This window comes from Lepidochelys kempii, chromosome 1 (genome assembly GCF_965140285.1).
Source record: "Lepidochelys kempii isolate rLepKem1 chromosome 1, rLepKem1.hap1, whole genome shotgun sequence".
In the NCBI taxonomy this organism is placed as follows: domain Eukaryota; kingdom Metazoa; phylum Chordata; order Testudines; family Cheloniidae; genus Lepidochelys; species Lepidochelys kempii.
The window spans coordinates 222704552-222726736 of record NC_136380.1 but is presented as its reverse complement, the minus strand read 5'-3'; the positions used below and the strand labels follow the sequence as shown (position 1 = coordinate 222726736).

Below are 22185 nucleotides of genomic sequence, written 5' to 3'. Positions count from 1 at the left end.
TTAAATCATAATGGCCACTTAAAGATAAAAGCAGACACAGTCATAATTTCAAAGAAGGAGCTATCTGTGTTTGGTATGGCTTGTGTGCCTGGCTGTTTAGTCTTTCGGGTCCCATCAGCTACTGCTTAGCTTTCTTGGCATCCAAGCAAGGTCTGTTACTGAAGCTGCAAAGAGCTGTTATTGAGTCAATGGGAGTGGAGAGCCAGGCTTAAATAGTGTGGCTGGATAACTTTATGACCATAACATTTGTAATTAGGCAAACTAAGGCTACGGTAATCAATTCTCTTCTTCAAAGAGATTGAAGTGGAAAGGGAAGAGGAAAGAGGTATAAAATTCTGGTAATTGCCCACTCCATATTCCACCTCTCTGGTCACTGCTGACTCCCTTTTGACTTTTCTCCTCATTCATTTGAAACCTTGGGGTATAACAAGGGTAATTGATGGAAATTATGTGAAGGAAATTTTAGTCTGGGAAAATTTCTGAAAAGCTGCTTAGAACGGGAAAGGTCTGTTTAGATTTTGGAATAGTCTCTTTTGAGAAGTGGTGGAAACTTTTATCATTTAGGCTATTTATGCAACTGGTCCGGATAAATCACTAGAAAATGTTCCTGACACAATACCCAAAATTCTCTTTGCCAGAAGCTGGGAATGAGTGACAGGGGATGGGTCACTTGATGATTACCTGTTCTGTTCATTCCCTCTGGGGCACCTGGCATTGGCCACTGTTGGAAGACTGGGCTAGATGGACCTTTGGTCTGACCCAGTAGGGCCATTCTTATGTTCTTATGTACCTGCCCACCTTTTGCTTGTCTCTGAATTCATCTGCCTTCACTTCTGTCCATTGTGTCCATATCCATACATATATCCGTTGTATGGCAGTGTATTTAGATCTCCACTTTCTATGAACATGTGGCTTCTTAATTACCATCTGGAGAACAGAAAACCAGTCTCCGCACCCTAATTTCTCCGCCACTTTGAAAGTGTCATTAACATCATCAATCACGCTATCCATTCTGGTGGCAATGCATTCCAATACACAGCCTAGAGATTACAAGGGTGTGTGAGTGACCTGAGAAGTGGATCACCGGACTATGAAAGCATCAAACTTTGTCCCTTGCATATCTTCCTGCATGATAGTATCACATACCATGGAAAGCTTTCCTGTCTCTATAGAATCTTGTAAACAGAGGTATTAACGGTTGGATCTGAAAGGGTTCTTCCAGAGCTCCAGGTTAAATGCTGTGTAATTCAGAACTCTCTCCAGAGCTAAGCATTGGCAGCAGGCAAAGTTCATGGAAATTGGCTTAAATACAATGTCAACCCAAGAACATCCATTTAAAAACACATGCTGAGTAGCTAGCTGGGCACATTTGCCTCTGCTGACCCAGAATGGAATTCATGTTTTGTCATCTCTGTATCTCTATTGTCAATATTTGCCTTGGAATAATCAGTTCTTTTGTTTACTAGTTATTGGTCACGGATACTGCATTTTCACTGCACTGCTTCTACTTAAGAAAAGGCTGTAAATCTGGGTCTGATTAGAAGTCATTTGTTAACTGATAATCAGGGAAATCCCTAGTGCATTTTTTAACTAATTAGATTAATTATGTCTCATTTACATTGAGAAAAATCATGGTTAAAGTCACTCAGGAGAGAAGAGGAGGCAAAAAGGGGGTGGAGGAGAAGGGCAACAGTGTAGCCCTGATTAACACTGCTCAAGCTATGGTTTTCACACATTGTCTGGCTAAGCAATGCATTTCACTCAGAATAGGCCATGTTAATGATTAATGGTAGACTAATGATCTGATGTTGGGAAGCTGCCTAATTAATTGAGAATATTGCTATAATGGAAGTTCTAAAAGTAGGCATCAGGAGCACACAGTTTTTGCAGACTATTGGAATGGGTTATCAGCAGTAAACACAACTGGGATGTATTAGGTAAGCTCTTTTCTCCAGAAATAGAGAGCAGGGATCATTCTGGCTCTTGCTGAGCTATTTTTATAACTTGAGTAAATCTTTCTAAAATTTTGACATGCTGGTTAGTTTTGTCCATTTATAACAGTGCCACATTTTCATAGAAATTAGATATAGACCTGAACACCAGGGAGGCATAGTATAAATATACTATCATGGCAAGATTGTCCCCTTCAGTGTGTATACCAGTGACTGTTGTCCAGACTACTTTTAAATGTCCCAAACAAAGGGGGTTTCCACCACTTGCTTTCTGAGATTATCTACAGGCTCATGGAGTTCACTGTTAGGAATGGTTTTGTTTAGGTGGTGCTTTGACATTCAGCCTAAATTTTCCTTTGCTTAACTTGTGTAGTTTTTCTTTACTTTATTATTATTTAACTATGCTCCTTTGGATTATGCTAAACAATTCTTACCCCTTCTTGATGTTTACTTTTAAATACTTGTAGACAGATTCCTTATTACTCTTATTCTCTGTTTGGTCAAACTATACGTATTTGATCCTGTTAATCTTTCCTCATATATAATACATTTCAATCTCAAGATCATTTTTGTTGCTGTTCTCTGAATTTCTTTCAATTTTACAACTTTCTGGTATTGCAGTATTCAAAGTTTCACTCTTCCCTACTCCCTTCCCCAAAGCCTAATAAAATGGTATGTCTTCAAGATCTGCAGACACAGGGCCTGTCAGACCAAGCAGGGACCACATTGCAGTTCAGAGTTTTTTACCAAAAACACCAGTACCTCCCAGTGCAAGTAGGAGACTAGTAGTTCAGACTGTTCAACTGCTTTGTTACCACAGAAGCAGAGAGGCAGTCTTCCACGTAGCCAGGCCCCAGACCATATAAGGACTTAATGCTGAATCCTGAAATGGGCCAAGCACTCTGGCCCTGATCCAGCAAGTCACATAAGCACATGCTTAGCTGCCCATATGTTTCAAGCTAAGCACATGTAAAGTGCTGCTGTGACAGTTGCTCTGCTGGCCAACACGCTGGGGACCTTTAGAGCTAAAAGTGTGAGCTGCTACAGCTTAAGCTAAAGAGCCATGGCTGTGTAGGTGGGGGCTGTAACAACTCATACTCTCTGTGACCAGCACTTATAATACATGCTTCTCAGTGGATTACACTGTGCTGGATCAGGGCCTGAATATTCAGCACTTTGCAAGATCACTCCCTTAAGGACTAAAAACAGCACTCTGAATGGCAGTTAGTGATAAACTGGCAGCTAGTACAGACCGGGGGGTGGGGGGGCACTGATGCACTGGGCTTGCTTTGGGAATCAGGGCTAAGCACACTGAGCCCTGTTTTCTGCTCTAGCTAAAGATTCTGAATGGACTTCTGCCCTGTGTGGAGCATATGCCAGTTATCCGGTCTATCAGTGATAAAGATATAGATAATTAGTGAGGCCCACATCTGAAAGAAAAGGCTACAACCTTCGGCAAATAGCTGTCAGAAAACAGAACTGGTCAAATGTTGGGCCTGCCAGCCTTGACAGTGTTCCTTTAAAGTAGGTGAAATATTAGGCCCTATCTCGTTGTCTTTACTTCAACATATTAATTTATTGGGAATTTTGTCTGAGTAAAGAGGACAAGTTTAAATGTTCGGCATCTCAAACTGCCTGATGAGTTCCTTTTTCAGTTTTGCAGGTGACCTGAAATAAACTGTTTAACTGAGGCTTTTATATCAAATTATGTAGAAATCATTCTAATTAAAAGCTTGACAGGCAGGAGCGGTTACGAATTATATCCACCCTCTGGGATGGGCGTAAGGAACAAAACATTGCTTTTTCCTCTCTCTTTTGGGGAAAGTGAGATCAAGCCTGGGTTAGACAACAGAAAGGGAGACTAAACATTAGGAACACACGTCCAGTGGACATTTTCAGTTGATGCATTGCATTAGGGACGATCCCTGACACAACTCTATCATGAAGCATGTAAAATGGAGTAAATTTAAGTCCCAGAGATCTGACTAGTCCTGGAACAGGGAATTATGGAGGTATGGAATAAAAACAATTCTGCAGATTCTGGAGTGAAACTCACCCATATGCAGAGGGCCAGCACAAGGCTTATGTACCACTTAAGTCCCACTTAAACTTTATTTTGAGGATTTGGAGTGGGACTTCAGTGGTACGTGGCTGTTATGGTGACCTTGTTGTGCAGGTATGAATGTATGCTGCATGACAATCAGAAGAAATAACTCGCACTAAAACTGTGACATACTAGCCTCAGTTTTCCTGGGTTTTCTTACCTGTGGCTATAGTTAAATAGATAGCCGGGGGGGGGGGCCCGCGGGGAACACTCTTTTTCTTTCTCTCTGCTGTTCACTGCAGTAAAGAGTCAGCCATTTTGGGGTTCCTCTGACTCTGTACATACTCTGGGTATTACGTTTAGCAGTTCCAGCTGGATAACCCATGGACACATCTGCCTTTTAAATCCTTGCTTGCTTTTGAAGATCCCTTGTGAAGAGGAGGAGCCTGAACAGTCCTGAAGTCTCATATCACTGGTGAAGGTTAATCAGATAAACATGATAATTTCAACTGAAAATCAGTATTTAAAAATGTAATTATTGCCTAACCCTAGGATACAATGACTGGATATGTTAGCCATTTCTCCAGCTAAAAAGCAGCATCCTTAGAGGTTTTTAAGGCCTGGCTTGACAAAGCCCTGGGTGGGAAGATTTAGTTCGGGTTGGTCCTGCTTTGAGCAGGAGATTGGACTAGATGACCTCCTGAGGTCTCTTCCAACCCTCATCTTCTATGATTCTGTGAAGTTGGCTGTGTTTTTTTGTTTTTAAATCTTCACAGATTAAGGGCTTGGCTACACTTGTGAGTTACAGCACAATAAAGGAGCCCCGGGCACCCTAGCTCACTCCCCGTCCATGCTGGCAAGGCACGTAGAGCGCTCTGTCTCCATGGCTACAGCGCTGCTGGTACTCCACCTCGGCGAGTAAAATAACGTTTGCTGTGCCACCGCCGGAGCGCCGTGTCGCCAGTGTGGACACCCTGGTCTGTGATTGGCCGCCAGAAGTATCCCACAATGCCTATTCTAGCCAATCTGGTCACCACTTTGAACTCTACTGCCCTGCTCTCAGGTGACCAACCATCAGACCCTCCCTTTAAATTCTCTGGGAATTTTGAAAATCCCCTTCCTGTTTGCTCAGCCAGGTGTGGAGTGCTCTCAGCGAATCTTTCCAGGTGACCATGCCTCCATGCGCCAGGCGAGCCCCAGTATGGAGCAATGGCGGGGTGCTGGACCTCATCAGTGTTTGGGGGGAGGAAGCTGTCCAGTCCCAGCTGCGCTCCAGCTGCAGGAATTACGATATCTTTGGGCAGATATCAAGGGCCATGCTGGAAAGGGGCCATGACCGGGAAGCACTGCAGTGCAGGGTTAAAGTGAAGGAGCTGGGGAGTGCCTACCACAAAGCCCGCGAGGCAAACAGCCACTCCGGTGCTGCCCCCGCAACCTGCAGTTTCTACAAAGAGCTGGACGCTATACTTGGGGGCGACCCCACCTCAGAGGGCCAGTGCAACAAGGCAGGAGGAGGAGGAGGAGGAGGAGCAGCAAAACGGGAGCAAGAGTGCTCCAACGGAGGAAGACACCCCGGAATCCCTAAATGCATGCAGCCAGGAGCTGTTCTCAAGCCAGGAGGAAGGTAGCCAGTCGGGGTGGGCAGTGCTTGGGGAACACCAGAGGAGGCTCCAGGTAAGCAGCTTTTATTTTGGGAAGGAAGTTATTTGGTGCGGGCTCTTGGGGCGAGGAGGGTTAGGGCTGCATGCATGCCTAGATGCAGAATAGGGCGTTGAAGTGCTCTCTCACATCACAGTAATCAGCCTCAGTGATCTCTTCAAAGGTCTCAGCCAGAACTTGGACAATGTGCTTGCGCAGGTGTCTTGGGAGAGCCACTGTGGTCCTTGTCCCAGTAAGGCTAACTTGTCTGTGCCTCTGTGCCGGGCTGGGTGGGGGGACCATTGCTGCACACAGGCAAGCTGCATATGGGCCAGGGCGGAAGCCACATTGCAGTAGAAGACCCTCCCTTGCTTCCCTGGTCACCCTCAGTAGCGAGATATCTTCCAGGATGAACTCCTGTGGAAAATGTGGGGACAATGTTCAGTATAGGGGCCCCCTGCAGCTGTTGACTCTCCCCAAGGCACAGAAACCCAGAGGACAGTATGGCCCTGAAACAATCAGTCACGCTTGACCTTGTGCTTACTCACCATTTTGGGGCTCCTGTGGGTTATGTGCACTTGCTTTGGGACAGACAAATTATGCTATTTTGTAGACTGTGCTTGCCCTTGAGTATGGGGGAATCGTTGCTCTGTCTGGTGTGAACAATGCTGCCTCTGTTAAGTGTTGCATTTTGCCTTTACAGATGCAACCTTGAGATCTCAGCTGTCTGTGTTATCACCGGCCGAGAGGCTGCAAAGAATCAGGAAGAGGCCATGTAGAAGCAAAGAGGACATGCTGCATGAAGTCATGCAGCATTCAACTAATGAAAATCAAAAAGAGCAGGAGTGGCGGGAGAGTGAAAGGACGGTCCACCAGCAGAATGCAGATCACCGGCACCAAAGCACAGAGCAGCTGATAAGCATCATGGAGCGCTAAGCAGACTTGATCCAGGCACACGTAGCCATGCAGGCGGAGCACTACTGCGCCCGCCCCCACCCTGCAGCCCTTGTCCCAAAACTCTTTCTCTTGTGCCACCATGTCACCTCCAAACCACTTTCCCCAACATCCGGGTTCTTATCACCACCAGCTGCCTCCAACATCTGTAGTTTCACCAGCCATACTTTGGGAATGATTTACAGCTGTAAACCCAGTTTCCATAGCTAAAGCACTACTCCCAACGTATACCTAGTAACTGTACAATTTGGAAAAATAAAACATCATCCTTATGTCCATTCTCTTGTTAACTCGCTCATTTGGGAATGTCTTGTTTATTAAGGCCATACAGCAATACGTCGAAGAAAAGAGACATAGCAGACAAACACACTGCTTTAGAGAGAAGGTGGATCATATCCTGATCACTGCTATATTGCTGCAAACATGGAGGCGTATCTGGATTTGTTGACCAAATAAACAGAAGGATGATCATCCCTTAGTCAGATGACAGAATATTTGCTTTAGTTGCAATTTAATATATTTGTACATCTTTTTATTTAGTGATGTTTATTTTAAATCACGTACTTCATACCCTTCCATAAGCACTGGGCAAGTCACAGGTAGGACAGTATCTGTCAAAACAGAGATCATGGTAATAGAAAGAAACATAGCCCCACACCCTCCCTCACTGGACTGGGCAGAAAACCTCTAGTGTAACAAGCAAGGAAAAAAGTGATCCTTGAAGTGTGGTTCTGCTCTGAAATCTCACTAGGTTATACCTCTACGATTTCATAGGTGTTCTCATTATTCTCTCTGTACCCCAAAAGGGCAGAGACATCATCAAGTCCACTAGAGACTTCACTATTATCGATTTTATGCAAAAAGTGCTCAGATACTACAGTAATGGGTGGAAGTATAAAGCCGTAAGAGAAGTTTTATAGTTTGACCAATTTGCAAGTCAAAAAACAATTTTAACTACTAATCCAGCAAACTCATGTGGAGTTCAGAAAATCAAGCCATGTTCTCTTTGCCTCTTACTTCATCACCAATAACAAAGATTTTGCGACTAGGATTTACAGTTGTTGGCTATTTTGTTCCTGATGCACAAGGGAGAATCAAATCTTCACTCTGCTGACAGTTGTAACACTGCATTTTTCTCAGGCAAGCAAACCCATGTTATTCAAAGACACAGGGAGCAGAACTGTAGAATGGGAAAGGTGCTAATTTTGTCAGCACTTTTCTAACCATAAGTGTAGTTTAAAGGATTGTTCATTTTTTTCACTTATTTTTAGGTGGATTTTGGACAATTAAAATATTGTTTTTGTGCATCTACTTTTTGAGGTCTTAGGAAAGCAGGATGTAAATGCAAAATATAGTTTATGCTGAGCCCACTTGTCTCTGAGATCTGCAGGAAGAAGAACCCCTCCATGCAAAAGGGTAGGCAGTGGTCAGCCACTTCCCCAGTACTGATTCCTCTTCTCCAGATATCATGGATGTCTCTTTGTGGGACTGGGAATACACGAACTGTGAGAGGGAATCAGCAGGCAGTGACAGAGGGTGAGCTGGGCATAGGATGGTGCACATTGTCTCCCTCCTCCCCTCAAGCTCTTTGTAGAATCAGCAGGAAAGCTAACAGAGCCTAATGCTACTTTAACTTTCCCACTCCACACCTTACCCTCATCCCCCACCTGTCCATATAAGGTTCTAGGGTCAGCCACCAATGGAGGAAGTCCTGGCAATGCAGCTTCATTGGTGCCATGCTAGCCAGATTGTATGTAGGGGGTTGCAGAGCCACTGTGGAGGCATGGGACCTCCTGTGGATTCCCCAGGAGACATGGGATGCTGAGAGGACCCTTTGTTCATTCTTCAGCAGAGCAACTCATCCCCCCCTCAAATTTTTGGGAGGGCACTCTCTCTCTCTCAGGTTTTTCTAGGGGAGGGGACAATCAGGTCCATTATTATTTGTCTGCCTACATGCCCCAATAAAGAACCCAATAAAGAACCAGTCATTCTCAGTCATGTTAGCTTCATCAACTGATGCAAATATAGCAAACGGGCGGTTAATCAAGGTGCTATTGTCATCAATAGGAATGATAGCAATAGTCCATGATCCAGTAGTTGATCGTTGTGTTTGTGCTTCTAGGTCTTTGACAGAGTCCGGGAAGATTGCCCTAACTTCCAGGAGAAGATTAAGCCTATTAATGCAGAACTCACTCAGCCAAATCTGGCCATCAGCGCCAAGGACTCGCAGGAGCTCCTGTCCCGGGTCAATGTTGTCTTCCACTGTGCAGCAACAGTTCGCTTTGATGAGCCTCTAAAGTATGTCCCTTGTTCTCTGCTGTTTGCATTTATTAAGTAGAACTTAGCTTCTTACCGGGACACACAAAATATGAGAGACCATTATTGTAATTTCTTGTACAATTACAGTAATAATTCTCCAGGTATGTTTTCAAACTGCACATAAGTTCTGGATTGGACATACAATTTAAAGAGCTCAAATTATTGACTGCCTAAAATATCATGTATGTCAGCACTTAAAAAATACATACACACACACACACCAAGATTGAGGTACTGTGGCATTGCTACATGGAGCCGAGGACCAGAATAAAAGGGAGTTCTGCAAATTAGGATTGCAGTGCACTGGCAGAGTTAGGTGTGGCTCCAGAACTGGAACAGCAGATGGGTGCTATGGGTCAGGACTGAGATGTTTTGGCAGGGCTACACGGAAGGAGTGCAAAGTGAGTCTACGCTGTCTTTGACTCTACAGCCAATGTTGTTGGTCCTACTTTTTCACTAAAGGTAACTCAAGGAGCGAAATGATATATTTATGAAGCAGCATATTTTAAATAGCAAATCACAAGGTACTGTAATGTTTTAAAATATTCACCCAGCTTTGAAAATGTTGCCTTCATAATGAGGCATTTTAAAAAGGTGGTCTGTTACTTAGGGGATTTCCTGGAGAAGCACTTGGTTTGTTCATTGTCACATATAAATGAAAGAGTTCCTAGCACAATGGGGTCTGAATTGTGATTGGTCCCTTTGAGCCCCACTTTAATAATGATAATGATCTGACTGTGGTCATAGATACAGGCCCCAAAAGAATTTCATTAATGACAATTATAATATCCCTCTCTGAGACGTTACATTGATTGTCTCCATATCACTCAATATGAGGGTTTTTTTCACACAGGGATGGGGGGAATTTCTCCCAGAGCACTGTATAAATGTGGTACGTATTTTTTGCCTTCCTTTGAAACATGAGGGGTGAGTTGCTGCTATGGGCAAGATAGTGGATTCTATGACTGGTGATTCAACATAGCACGATAGATTGAATGTTCTTGTGTTCCAAAAACAAAGCCCTTAAAATGAGATTATAGATAGAACTAGGTGAATTTTTTCAGCCAAAACTACATTTTATTTAAAAAAAAAAAAAGTGTGTATTTGGCAACACTGAAAAATGTTTTGCAAGTTCATGTTGGTTTCATCAAATTGTTCACATCAAGGAGGGGGGGAATATTGAAATATTTTGGTTTTACATTTTTGAAATTAAACATTTTGATTTTTCAATTTGAAATTAGTTTTTGATTCAGAATTTCTTTTACTTATATTTTAAAAAGTTTTAAAAGGCTTTAAATCAAATTTAAACATTGCATTTTGAGTCGAACATATCGTTTTGTTTGACCTGAAACAAATTTTTTTCAACTTTTTTATTTGCTGAACATTTTTCAAAAAATTATTTTAATTTCTCCAAAACCTTTTTTTTGTTTTGTTCAGAATTGTCAGTGAGCTGAAAAACTTATTATTCACTCTGCTCCAGTTAGAGACTAGGTGATATTGTGCGGTGTGTGCAAAATAAATGAATTTAGATTACTACTTTGGCCAGAAATCATAACTCATGGGTATTTCTGTCCAGTCCAGCTGAACTGATAATGAGTTCTTCTTTTTCCCCTAAAAAACTGAAAGCCCCTCCTGCTGACAAGTTTGCTGAAACTGGCCCCATCTTCCCCAGTGTCTCTGCCTCCTTGGAGGAGCACACATTTCTTCTAATATGAAGCCTGCAAGCAAGCTCAGGTAAAGGGAGCCCACACATCAGTCAGAGCCCATGCAGAAAACCACCAGAACACCTTGAACATATCCTGAGTGTTTCAGGGAGGACCTTCACACTGGTACCCTTTTTCTCTTCCCCCCCAACCTTTTGGAATCACTAATTTTATTACTTGTAACTTTAGCTTCTTCTAGTGTTATTCCATTGCTTTGGACAAGGCCCCATATACTTATCTGGAATCCCTTGCATGTTGGTATAGCATGTGTCTTTCAAGACCAGATATGAGACAATGTTGAATGGAGTTAAAAAGTAAATAAGAACAACACTTCATGTCCTTCTGTTTAAATACTTGTATTTTTCTTGAGGCGGAATGGTTGTTCAGCAAACATGCCAGCAAATAGGTGCTGTCAGTTTTAATTTCCATAATAAATTAAAGAGGAACTTTTGCCTCCAGTCCATTGGATTGGGTAGAAATACCCCTGAGTTATAGTTTTTGACCAGAGTAGTGGATCCATAGTAGAAGAATCCAGCACTACAGGTTTGAAAACTAATTTTGCCTCTTGCATCTCATTTAAGCTTCCTCTTCTGCTGTGCTATTTTCCTCACTGTGGAGGTTTGCCTCTCAAGAGAGATTTGCAGTGTATGTAGTTTTAATACATTCATCCCCTGTGAACCCCTTTTGTTTGTTTTCTCTCCCCTTGTTTAGACATGCCCTGCTGCTGAATGTCATGGGCACACAACAGCTCTTACTGCTGGCCCGGCAGATGCAGAAGCTCGAGGCTTTTATCCACATCTCCACTGCCTATGCAAATTGTAATCGGAGAAATATAGATGAAGTCATCTACCCACCACCTGTTGAGACCAAGAAGCTCTGCGACTTAGTGGAGTAAGTAGAAACAGACACAGATTTCCTTCCTGATGCTGGTGTGATGCGCCATCTTTGTAGAAAACCTGTGACTGGATTGTTCACACACCTATGCTATGGAATGTTCCCCCAGACCAGTTATAGTTGCAGTGCCCTTCTCATTTGCACATCAGCTAACAGTGCTGGGAAATGGGTGTGTAACAGAAGAAGGAGACAAAGGGAGGTGGTAACTTGGATTCCAAGTTTCTTCAAGAGATCAACTTTCAAAACATTGATTGGAGGAATCATTCCTACATGCTTGTATCCAGTAATGTTAGCATTTTTGGTCTTCCCCTTTAACCTATTTTTATTCATATTTTCTGGAAATATTAGCAATATAGACATAACCTCTGAGTCTTTATTGGAGGTCTCTTAAAGTCACATTAGATTGTTATTTGGATCGACCTTCCAACTGTATTTTGATTTCATTTTGAATAGGAAAGAATTAGCAAATAAAATGATCCATATGTGTCAATCCTATTATTTCAGATGTTTTTCCACAGTCTTTATTTATAGTGGCATGTGACTCTTTAAGGTCCAGCATGGAGTCAGCTAAAGGTGCTTGTTTGTGTTAGTGAGAATGATGCAGTGCTTCTTCCTTTTCTAAGTCCCAACGCTCTTGTTCCCTCAATAGGAGCTGTAATGTTTTAGAAAGTGAGCGTGATTCACCATTGCATTACTCCTGTTGTCACTCAGTGTGACTCCACTTATTTCAATGCAGTCCCAAATAGTGTCAAACTGGAGTGAATCAGACTCACTGTTTCAGAAAGAGATTTAAAATGATGACCCCTCATTCTAACCCTGCAAGAATCCCAGCCCAGACTGCTGCGTTTAGCTCTTTCTAATGGTTCCTTTCCAACTGCTTTCTCCCCATGTATGAGCTGTGCATCTGCAGGGCCAGGTTCATTCTGTATTGAAAACCACAGCTCAGCTGGAGAATTCAGTAAATCTGCAGGACAACAAAAGTGTTTATTTAACTGAGTTTGTTGAATAGATGGATAATTAGAAAGAAAAACAAAACCTGCTGACAGGGATTCCAGGGAAGCCTTCTCCTGAGAGGAGCTAAACTTCCCCATGGCAGTTTGTTCTGCTTTCCTTTTTCTTTTCAGATAATTTTCCATTTGCATGACATTAACTTTAACTGTGCCAGCCATTAGCTCAGAATGCAGGTGTGAGCCTTCTTGTCCTTCGGACTTCTTCAAAGATGGGCATAAGCAGTATCTGCTGGCTTTTTCTCTGAGAGAAGAATAGAATTTGGCTTTTGCTCTTGAATCCCATGTTGCCAAAATAAATGATTGCACTCTCTGAGTGCTAACTGGAAAAAGTAATGTCAAATATTGTTCTGTCTTTAATTTTTGTCTAGCAGCCCAGAGTCTTGAGTATAGTTCTCCCCAGCCAGCATATGAAGTCAGAATAATTTAAAAAGTCTTTTAATGATATCAGAATCTCCCACCTTCCCCACTTACAAAAAGGGGTTTGCCAGCTTGCAGAGTTCATTTTTCTGTCACCAGCAAGTGCTGACTCAGAAAAAAGACTTGAGCAAAGGACACAATGAGCCTCTGAAACCAGCAGGGATTTCTGACAATATGCCTCTACCACTGGCTCCAGGTTGCACAGTTTTCCCCTTAATCCCTTCCTCCACCCCATATAGTTCCAAATAGTTACATGGATTTTGTCAGCAAAAAGGAGAAAGAAATAGCAAGTTATACTTTGGGCCAGCCAGCTGTGAAAGCATCCCTTCATATCTACATCAACTGTCTATTTGAAAACTGATTTTAAAGCATTCAACTGAACAAGCATCGATATTTTTCTTGTTCCATATGTCTGAGGCTGTCAATACATTATAATCCTGGCTGTTCACCTGCTGTTCAGGTTCATAGTAGCCAATGCCAGCAGAAACTGGAACAGGTCTGTCAAGGTTCCTCCCCCACTCTGAACTCTAGGGTACAGATGTGGGACCTGCATGAAAACCTCCTAAGCTTACTTTCACCAGCTTAGGTTAAAACTTCCCCAAGGTATAAATTAATTTTATCCTTTGTCCCTGGATCTCCACTGCCACCACCAAACTCTAACTGGGTTTACTGGGAAATGTAGTTTGGACACGTCTTTCCCCCCAAAATCCTCCCAACCCTTGCACCCCACTTCCTGGGAAAGGACTGGTAAAAATCCTCACCAATTTGCATAGGTGACCACAGACCCAAACCCTTGGATCTGAAAACAATGAAAAAAAAATGAAAAAAACAATGAAAAAAAAGCATTCAGTTTTCTTACAAGAAGACTTTTAATAGAAGTAAAGGAATCACCTCTGTAAAATCAGGATGGTAGATACCTTACAGGGTAATTAGATTCAAAACATAGAGAATCCCTCTAGGCAAAACCTTAAGATACAAAAAAGACACATAGACAGGAATAGTCATTCTATTCAGCACAGTTCTTTTCTCAGCCATTTAAAGAAATCATAATCTAACACATACCTAGCTAGATTACTTACTCAAGTTCTAAGACTCCATTCCTGGTCTATCCCCGGCAAAAGCAGCATATAGGCAGACACAGACCCCTTGTTTCTCTCCCTCCTCCCAGCTTTTGAAAGTATCTTGTCTCCTCATTGGTCATTTTGGTCAGGTGCCAGCGAGGTTACCTTTAGCTTCTTAACCCTTATCAGGTGAGAGGATTTTTCCTCTGGCCAGGAGGGATTTTAAAGGGGTTTACCCTTCCCTTTATATTTATGACAAGGTCATTCAGATATACTCTTCTACAGTTGTAGGAAATTGGCGGTTATGATGTGTAATGGGGACTTTTAGGGCTAATGTGTAAAGAAGCTTCTTAGACCAAATAGGAAAGTAGAATTTTTACAAAGCTATTAAAAGGCATGACCCTACAATCATAGCTAAATAACAGATCCTTTAATGGTCCTCTCGATGACAGATTTAATTTGTATTTATGATTATTTACTCAGCTAGAATTCTTGGTCAGGCTCCAAGCTGTTTCTTTTTCCATTCGTCCTCCTCCTATCTCCCTGATTTCAAATATGATGCTTCTTTAACTGCAACTGAAACTTTAAGATTGATCTGTGGAAACCAAAAGTCACACTACTAAATACCATCAGGCCAACAGAGGAAACGTATAATCTGCTACATCAGGCAAGATTTGCCTTAATCTAAATCTGAGGGAAATCCGCTTTGGAGGGTGCGCTGAGGTAAGGAGCACCACACAGTCTATAAAGTGTGGACCAAAGCAGGGTGCACACTGTCCCTGATTATAATATAATAGGAAATGTAAAAGGAGGTCAGTTCTAATTTACATAAGGGACCATCTTATTTGTGGTAAGTGTAAAATCTTAATACAGAAAGTCACTTTTTCTCAGGGGAAAATGACCTGTCTGTTTGGTGGAGTGGGGGACAGTGGGCAGCTAACCAGAGCATTTTTCTTTGATTTCGTAAGGCACCAACAGCAGTGAGCAAAAGCAGTTACTATATGAATTAGCCTTTCAAAACCACAAATGTAGGTCACAGAAAATGTAGGGCAGCGTAAGGCCTTGTTGAATTGTCGGCTCGGTGCTTCCATGATGGGAACACTGATTAATCCTAGGACCTGGGAGGTTGGGATACTTGTGATGGTCTGTGGCACAAACCTCTCAACTATCGCTCAGAACGGCATGGAGGCACACCCAAGATACTGGAGTTATGACAGGGCACTTTAGCTGGGCACTTTGAATGTATTTAGGGCCATACCAAATTCACGGTCCATTTTGGTCAATTTCGCGGTCATGGGATTTTAAAAATCATAAATTTCATGATTTCAGGTATTTAAATCTGAAATTTCATGGTGTTGTAATTGTAGGGATTGGACCCAAAAAGGAGATGGGGGGGTCACAAGGTTTTGTAGGGGGGGTTGCGGTACTGCTATCCTTACTTCTGCACTGCTGCTGGTGACAGTGCTGTCTCCAGAGCTGGGCAGCCGGAGAGCGGCGGCTGCTGGCTGGGAGCCCAGCTCTGAAGGCAGAGCCACCTTCAGCAGCAGCGCAGAAGTAAGGATGGCCTGGTATGGTATTGCCACCCTTACTTCTGCACTGCTGCCTGCAGCGCCAGGCCCTTAGCCAGCAGTCGCCCAGCACAGAAGTAAGAGTGGCAATACTGCGACCCCCCCCCTAAAATAACCTTGTGACCCCCCTGCAACTCCCTTTTTGGTCAAGACTCCCCCAATTTGAGGAACGCTGGTCTCCCCGGTGAAATATGTTTAGTATAAGGTAAAAGCACATGAAAGACCAGATTTCACGGGGGGAGGAGACCAGATTTCGTGGTCTGTGATGTGTTTTTCATGGCCGTGAATTTGGTAGGGCCCTAGATATATTAGATGGACAAGTTGCACCATCTGGTAAATCAGCATTACAATTGGCCCTGGTACCCCGATGGCTTATTCCCATGGTAGCTCAATTACACTGGGAAAGCAAAGGCAGTATTCTGACCATAGCTATGACTGTAGGCAGGGTTTCTGTTTAAAGCTGAATTTTATATCATCGCTGAAATCCACATAAATGGTCAGAACTGGAACAGGGCAGGAAACTATTTCCTATCCCACAAGAGTTTTTGAGGTTTCAACATTTTCTCCCATCCCAATTTAGGATGAAAAGTTGAAATCTTGAAAATTTTCATGAACCAATAATCTGATCTGAAATTTTCCAGGAGTCAGTTGAAATGTTCTGTTTTGATTTTATAGAATTTCACTTTATTTAGTATGAATTAACTATACTTTCAAAATGAAGTCATTTTGAACCAGAAAAGGAAACTTTTTGTTTCAAAAATGTTGAAAAGTCTTGTTTTGACCATTTGAAAACTTTTTTTTCACAATCAAGATTAATAAAAACCAACCCTTTTCTGCAAACAGTTTTGGGTTTCACCAATCTGCTATTTCCAATTAGAAAAAAATAACATTTTGTCAGAAGATTCCTAACTGTCTCCTGTCAGAACTGGTTGAAAATCACTGTGCTAGTCCAGAGACAGAATTTGTGGTGCAAATTTGAGCTCATTTGATGAAGTGGTTCTCAAGATACAGCACAGTGGTCACCAACCAGTCGATCATGATCAACAGGATGATCCTAGAGGATCTCCCAGTCAATCACGATCTCCAGCATAGTGTGGCTGTAGCTAAGGCAAACGGCCTGCCTACCACGGCCCCACACCACTCCCAGAAGCGGCCAGCGCAGCCCTCTGGCCCCTGGAGGATGCATGGGTCTCCCTCCGTGCGCTGCTCCTGCCTGCAAACACTGCCCCCGCAGTTCCCATTGGCTGGGAGAGCTGTGGGGGCAGTGTTTGCAGAGAGGGGCAGCGTGCAGGAGTGGTGTGGGGCCGGGGTTGACAGGGAGCCTGCCTTAGCCTCGCTGCACCCGCCACCAACCGGGACCCACCGGAGGTAAGTGCTGCCCAGCAGGAGGTCCTGTACCCCAATCCCCTACCCCAGGCTCAGCCCAGAGCCCCCTCCCACACTGTGAACCCCTTGGCCCCATCCCAGAGCCCGCACTCCCTCCCGAACATCAAACCCCTGCCCCAGCCCGGTGAAAGTGAATGAGGGTAGAGGAGAGTGATCGACAGAGAGAAGGGGGGATGGAGTGAGCGGGTCCGGGCTTTGGGGTAGGGGAAGGGACAGGGTAGATCCTGGGTTGCCCTTAGATTCAAAAACTGATCTTGGGTGTAAAAAGATTGGAGGCCACTGATATAGCACAGGCACCCTTCCATTTTCTGCCCCCAAGTGGCCTATTTTTAAGATATCAAGTCTTATGACCTTATTTTATGTAGAGATAGGGGAGAGAAGGAAGTGGTGGAGCATCACTGGAATGTCCCCAGTGAGCTCTACTGTCCAGCACAAAGAAAAAGCTCCAAAACTTAATAAAAGGTTATTGGACTTTATTTTTGGTTCTATGGAGTTATGCACCAGACTTCTGTGAACCCTATCTAGATTGCCAGCCCTGTCTGTAGACTTCAGAAACACAGCCAGTTCCCTTCCTCTCTGAACCAAAACACAGGCAGATGAGCAAAGTGTTGCTGGTTTGCCAGAGCTCAGTTTGAACCCAGGGCCTCCATTTTAACAGCAATGACTCCAGGCGCCAGATTAGTAACTCCTTCATCTGGTCTTAGTAATAGTCTCCTATCTGGACCAGCCAATAGAAGGGAACACACAACATTTACTGAGCCAGCCATTTGCATTCATTCACCTCCATAAAAATATCTTTTGGCAGAGGGGAAAGCAAATATCATTCATCTCCTATAACGGATGGAGAAATTGAGGACAACAGAGGTTCTACAAAGCCACCTCTGGTACAGCCAAGGTCTCTCAAATAGCAGGCTCAGCTTATCCACTGAGCCACACTACCTCTCAGAAAAAATGAGCCAAACCTTTGTGCTTGGCTAGAGCAGAACCAAACACATGAATTTTTTATTTTTATTTTTTGTGGTGGTGGAGCTGGTGGGGAGATTTGGAAAGGGACCCTGCATGCAAACACAGTGATAATGTCAGATATTTGCATAATAAATGCAATTTCAATATCATTGAAGAAAATAATTGACATTTTAAACTTTTATAATGCTGCTAAACTTTTGGTGGAATTGAATTTTACCAAGAGTTTGCATGCGTAGCTGGGGACTGTGCTAGCTAATGCATCACTAAACAATGCTGTAAAAGCAGCAAAGAGTCCTGTGGCACCTTATAGACTAACAGACGTATTGGAGCATAAGCTTTCGTGGGTGAATACCCACTTTGTCGGATGCAAACTATGCTGGTGCAGCACATCTGTACTAGGTGGCTCCATTGTAGTAAATAACAAAGCTCCCAGTTATTCTTTCTTTTGCCTAAAAGTATTCTAGTTGCTGACTTCCCCACTGCAGGTAAGAGTCTTGAAACTATAGACAGCTGAGTATGCTGACCAATTTGCGTAACTTCTTCCTCATTTCATTCATCTGTCTGTGTGGTTTATGTCAACAGAATTCTTTTCTTTGTCCCACTAGGTGGCTGGATGAATCTATCATTCAAGAGATCACACCCAAACTGATTGGGGACTGGCCGAACACGTATACATACACCAAAGCCTTGGCAGAGTACCTGGTCCAGCAAGAGAAAGAGCACTTCAACATTGCCATCATCAGGCCATCCATCGTAGGAGCCAGCTGGCATGAGCCTTTCCCAGTAAGCCTGATTACACTCCTTCTTTTAACCATTTCCCAGATCTGCTCTCCAGATCCAGCTGAGGCTCCTGCTCTACATCCAGCCTTACTGCCAAGGGGCAACACCATGTTACAAAGATGCCTGCTGATCATCTTAGAAGTGCACTCTCGTTCTTCAGGGTCTCCAGGGAGGGCAGTGGGAGATGGGAGTAGGCAGTGTCTGGTGCAGAACTGCAAGACTTGCTCGACATCTCCAGGAAAGATTCACACTTGCAAGGTGAAAAAGGCAATTTAAAATAAAAAACAAATTAATTGGATTTACTGTTGGTGGGAAATGCTGGACTTGCAATACTGGAGACTGAAGTCCTATATCCAGAGAGCTTCTACACACTGCCACGCCAGCATATCTCAGCATTGAGCTGGGGGAACACTCCTAGGGCTCACAGGACTGGTCAGGCTCTCCATCCTGATCTTTATGCTAAGGCAGTCTGCTAGGTGTGCCAGGTAGGGCCATTTATGAGGGTTTTTTGGATGACATAACATGACATTCAACAACTCACCAAGCTGAGATGCTCCATATGCACACTTATGGGGAGTGTTGCAAATATTAGGAGTATCACACATGGAATTGAAGGCAGCTACATTTCTACATTGAAATAAATATTCTAGGCCAAATTTACTACTGGCATTAGTAGGTGCAACATGTCCTAGGCTTGCACCTGGGTCATAAAGTTGACATAGTCTACCGTACCTGAGTGGGACCAGGCAAAGCTCAGACATCACCTAGGATCTGAGCCAAAATATCCATCTTGGAAGGACAGAGTGGAGCATAATAATGTCATTCGAAATATTATTGGAATGATTAACATAATTAACAATAATTAACATTCCCACAAGATGTGATTTTCCTTACTGCAAGAGAGTGCTGTTCAAGAGTCCTGATGTTCTTTACTGTCTTTGAAAATCAAATAAATTACCTCCAATCTGACCGTTAGACAGGTGTGCCACACTGATCATTATAAACCAGGGGTGATTGCATCAACACCAAGATTACATGGCATTTGGAAAGTCAGATCTGGTTCATGCAGTCAAATTATCACCCTAATGTGGTGATCTTTAAAACAAAATTTGACTATATTTGACTATATTGTAAAATACAGACAACATTGGCTGTTTACCATGTATCCTTTATTTAAAATCAATATTTTGTGCTATCTTTGCTCTCTGGCAGTCGTCCAAGCTAAATTGGCATCCGTTTTAACAGTGGTCTGATTAAGTGGCTTCATCCATACCACAGCACTGTAATACTTTTTGAAGCCTGTATGAGCTAAACATTGTTGAAAGAAATAATAAAAAATACCTTTCCTTTTTTGCAGGGTTGGATTGACAACTTCAATGGACCAAGTGGAATTATTATTGCGGTACGTATAGTTACTAGTTAAAAAAAAATATTTTGCTGAAAACTTGTGTGCAGATAATTCCATAGCATTTCATAATACAGACACATACCATACATCTTTATCGGCATATGCCTACAGCACCTGACAGTGTTGTCTGTTTATACTGCATCCAAAAAAACTACCTTAAAAGAAAATTAAGGTTGCATAGTCAAGTACTGAAAAGTTAGGAAATAGAAGAATTAATGTTACCTGTACAAGCTTACTTTGTCCCCCTTCTTGTGCATATGCATTATGATACAGTCTTTAATTACATGATCACATACTAGTTTTTCCACAGGATCCTGGCCTCCTACCAGCAGAAGGTGAATTGAGAGCATAGTCTCCATGCTTTCAGTTCTGGTACCTGGCACAACAGTAGCAGCTATTAAGGAGCATATGCCAAGCTCTTTGGGGATGCCAAATGCTCATCCTGGTCAGCATGTAGGATCTGTGTGGGTATGGAGCATGCTCATTGCAGACAGAATCTTGGGAGAATCTAGCTGCCAGCTTGTACTAAAGCTCTACTGAGCATGTGTGAACTGGGATTTTCAGAGGCTTATAAATTGGCCATATTTGGGCAATTTTCGTGGGGCTAGCAAAAGGCACACCCCTGATGGTAGGCACAGTTGCCGACTTTCACATGGTAAATAAGCATCCCGACTTTCACAATAAGCCAAAAATCAAGCTAAGACCCTGCTTGCTGGGTGCCAATCAAAAAAAAAAGAAGTAACATATAATCTCTCCACATATAGAAGCCGTTCCATACCCCTAATCATTTTTGTTGCCCTCTTCTGTACCTTTTCCAATTCTAACATACCTTTTTTGTGATGGGGCAACCAGAACTATATGCAGTATTCAAGGTGCAGGCATACCATTAATTTATATAGTGGCATTATAATATTTTCTGATTTATTATCTATCCCTTTCCTAATGGTTCCTAATGTTCTTTTAGCTTTTTTGCCTGCCACTGCACACTGAGCAGATGTTTTCAGAGAGCTATCCACAATGACTCCAATATCTCCTTCTTGAAAGGTAACAGCTAATTTAGACCCCATCACTTTGTATGTGTAGTTGAAATTTATTTTTCCAGTGTGCATTACTTCGCACTTATCAATATTGAATTTCATCTGCCTTTTTGTTGTCCCGTCACCCAGTTTAGTGAGATCCCTTTGTAGCTCTTCTCAGTGAGCTTTGGACTTAACTATATTGAGTAACTTTGTATCGTCTGCAAATTTTGTCGTCTCACTTCTCACCCCCTTTTCCAAGACATTTATGAATATGCTGAACAGCACAGGTCCCAGTACAGTTCCTTGGAGGACCCAGCTATTTACCTCTCTCCATTGTGAAAACTGACCATTTATTCCTGACCTTTGTTTCCTATCTTTTAAACAGTTATTGATCCATGAGAGGCCCTTCTCTCTTGTTCCATGACTGCTTAGTTTGCTTAATTGACTTTGGTGAGGGACCTTGTCAAAAGCTTTCTGAAAGTCAAAGTACAGTATATCCACTGGATCTCCCTTGTCCACAATAGATTGGCGAGGCATAATTTCCCTTTACAAAAGCTGTGTTAACTCATCTCCCACAAATCATGTTCATTTATGTGTCTGATAATTCTGTAACTTACTATAGTTTCAGCCAATTTCTTCGGTACTGAAGTTAGGCTTACCAGCCTATAATCGCCTCTGGAGCCTTTTTTAAAAATCAGCATTACATGAGCTACCCTCTAGTCATCTGGTAAAGAGGCTGACTTCAGTGTTAGATTACATATTATAGTTAGGAGTTCTGCAATTTCATATTTAGTTCCTTCAGAACTCTTGGGTGAATACCATCAGGTCTGGTGATTTATTACTGTTTAATTATCAGTTTGTTCCAAAATTTCCTCTACTGACACCTCAGTCTGGGGAAGTTCTTCAGGTTTTCCACCTAAAAAAAGGGCTCAGGCATGGGGATTTCCGCCACATCCTCTGCAGTGAAAACTGATACAAATAATTCATTTAGCTTCTCCACAACAGCTTGTCTTATTTGAGTGCTCCTTAAGTATTTTGATGGTCCAGTGGCTCCACTGACTGTTTG

At 42.8% G+C, this 22185-nt stretch overlaps 1 protein-coding gene across 4 annotated transcripts in view; it reads left to right on the top strand.

Annotated features, from left to right (window-relative positions):
• The window catches only part of FAR2 (fatty acyl-CoA reductase 2), a 214413-nt gene that overhangs the window by 135320 nt on the left and 56908 nt on the right, over positions 1-22185 (top strand). For all 4 annotated transcript variants that reach the window (XM_073315155.2, XM_073315146.2, XM_073315183.2 and 1 more), the window contains 4 exons: positions 8711-8886; positions 11322-11501; positions 18518-18695; positions 20050-20094. In XM_073315155.2, the coding sequence (XP_073171256.2) occupies positions 8711-8886; positions 11322-11501; positions 18518-18695; positions 20050-20094 (579 nt within the window). The remainder of the gene's footprint in view (positions 1-8710; positions 8887-11321; positions 11502-18517; positions 18696-20049; positions 20095-22185) is intronic.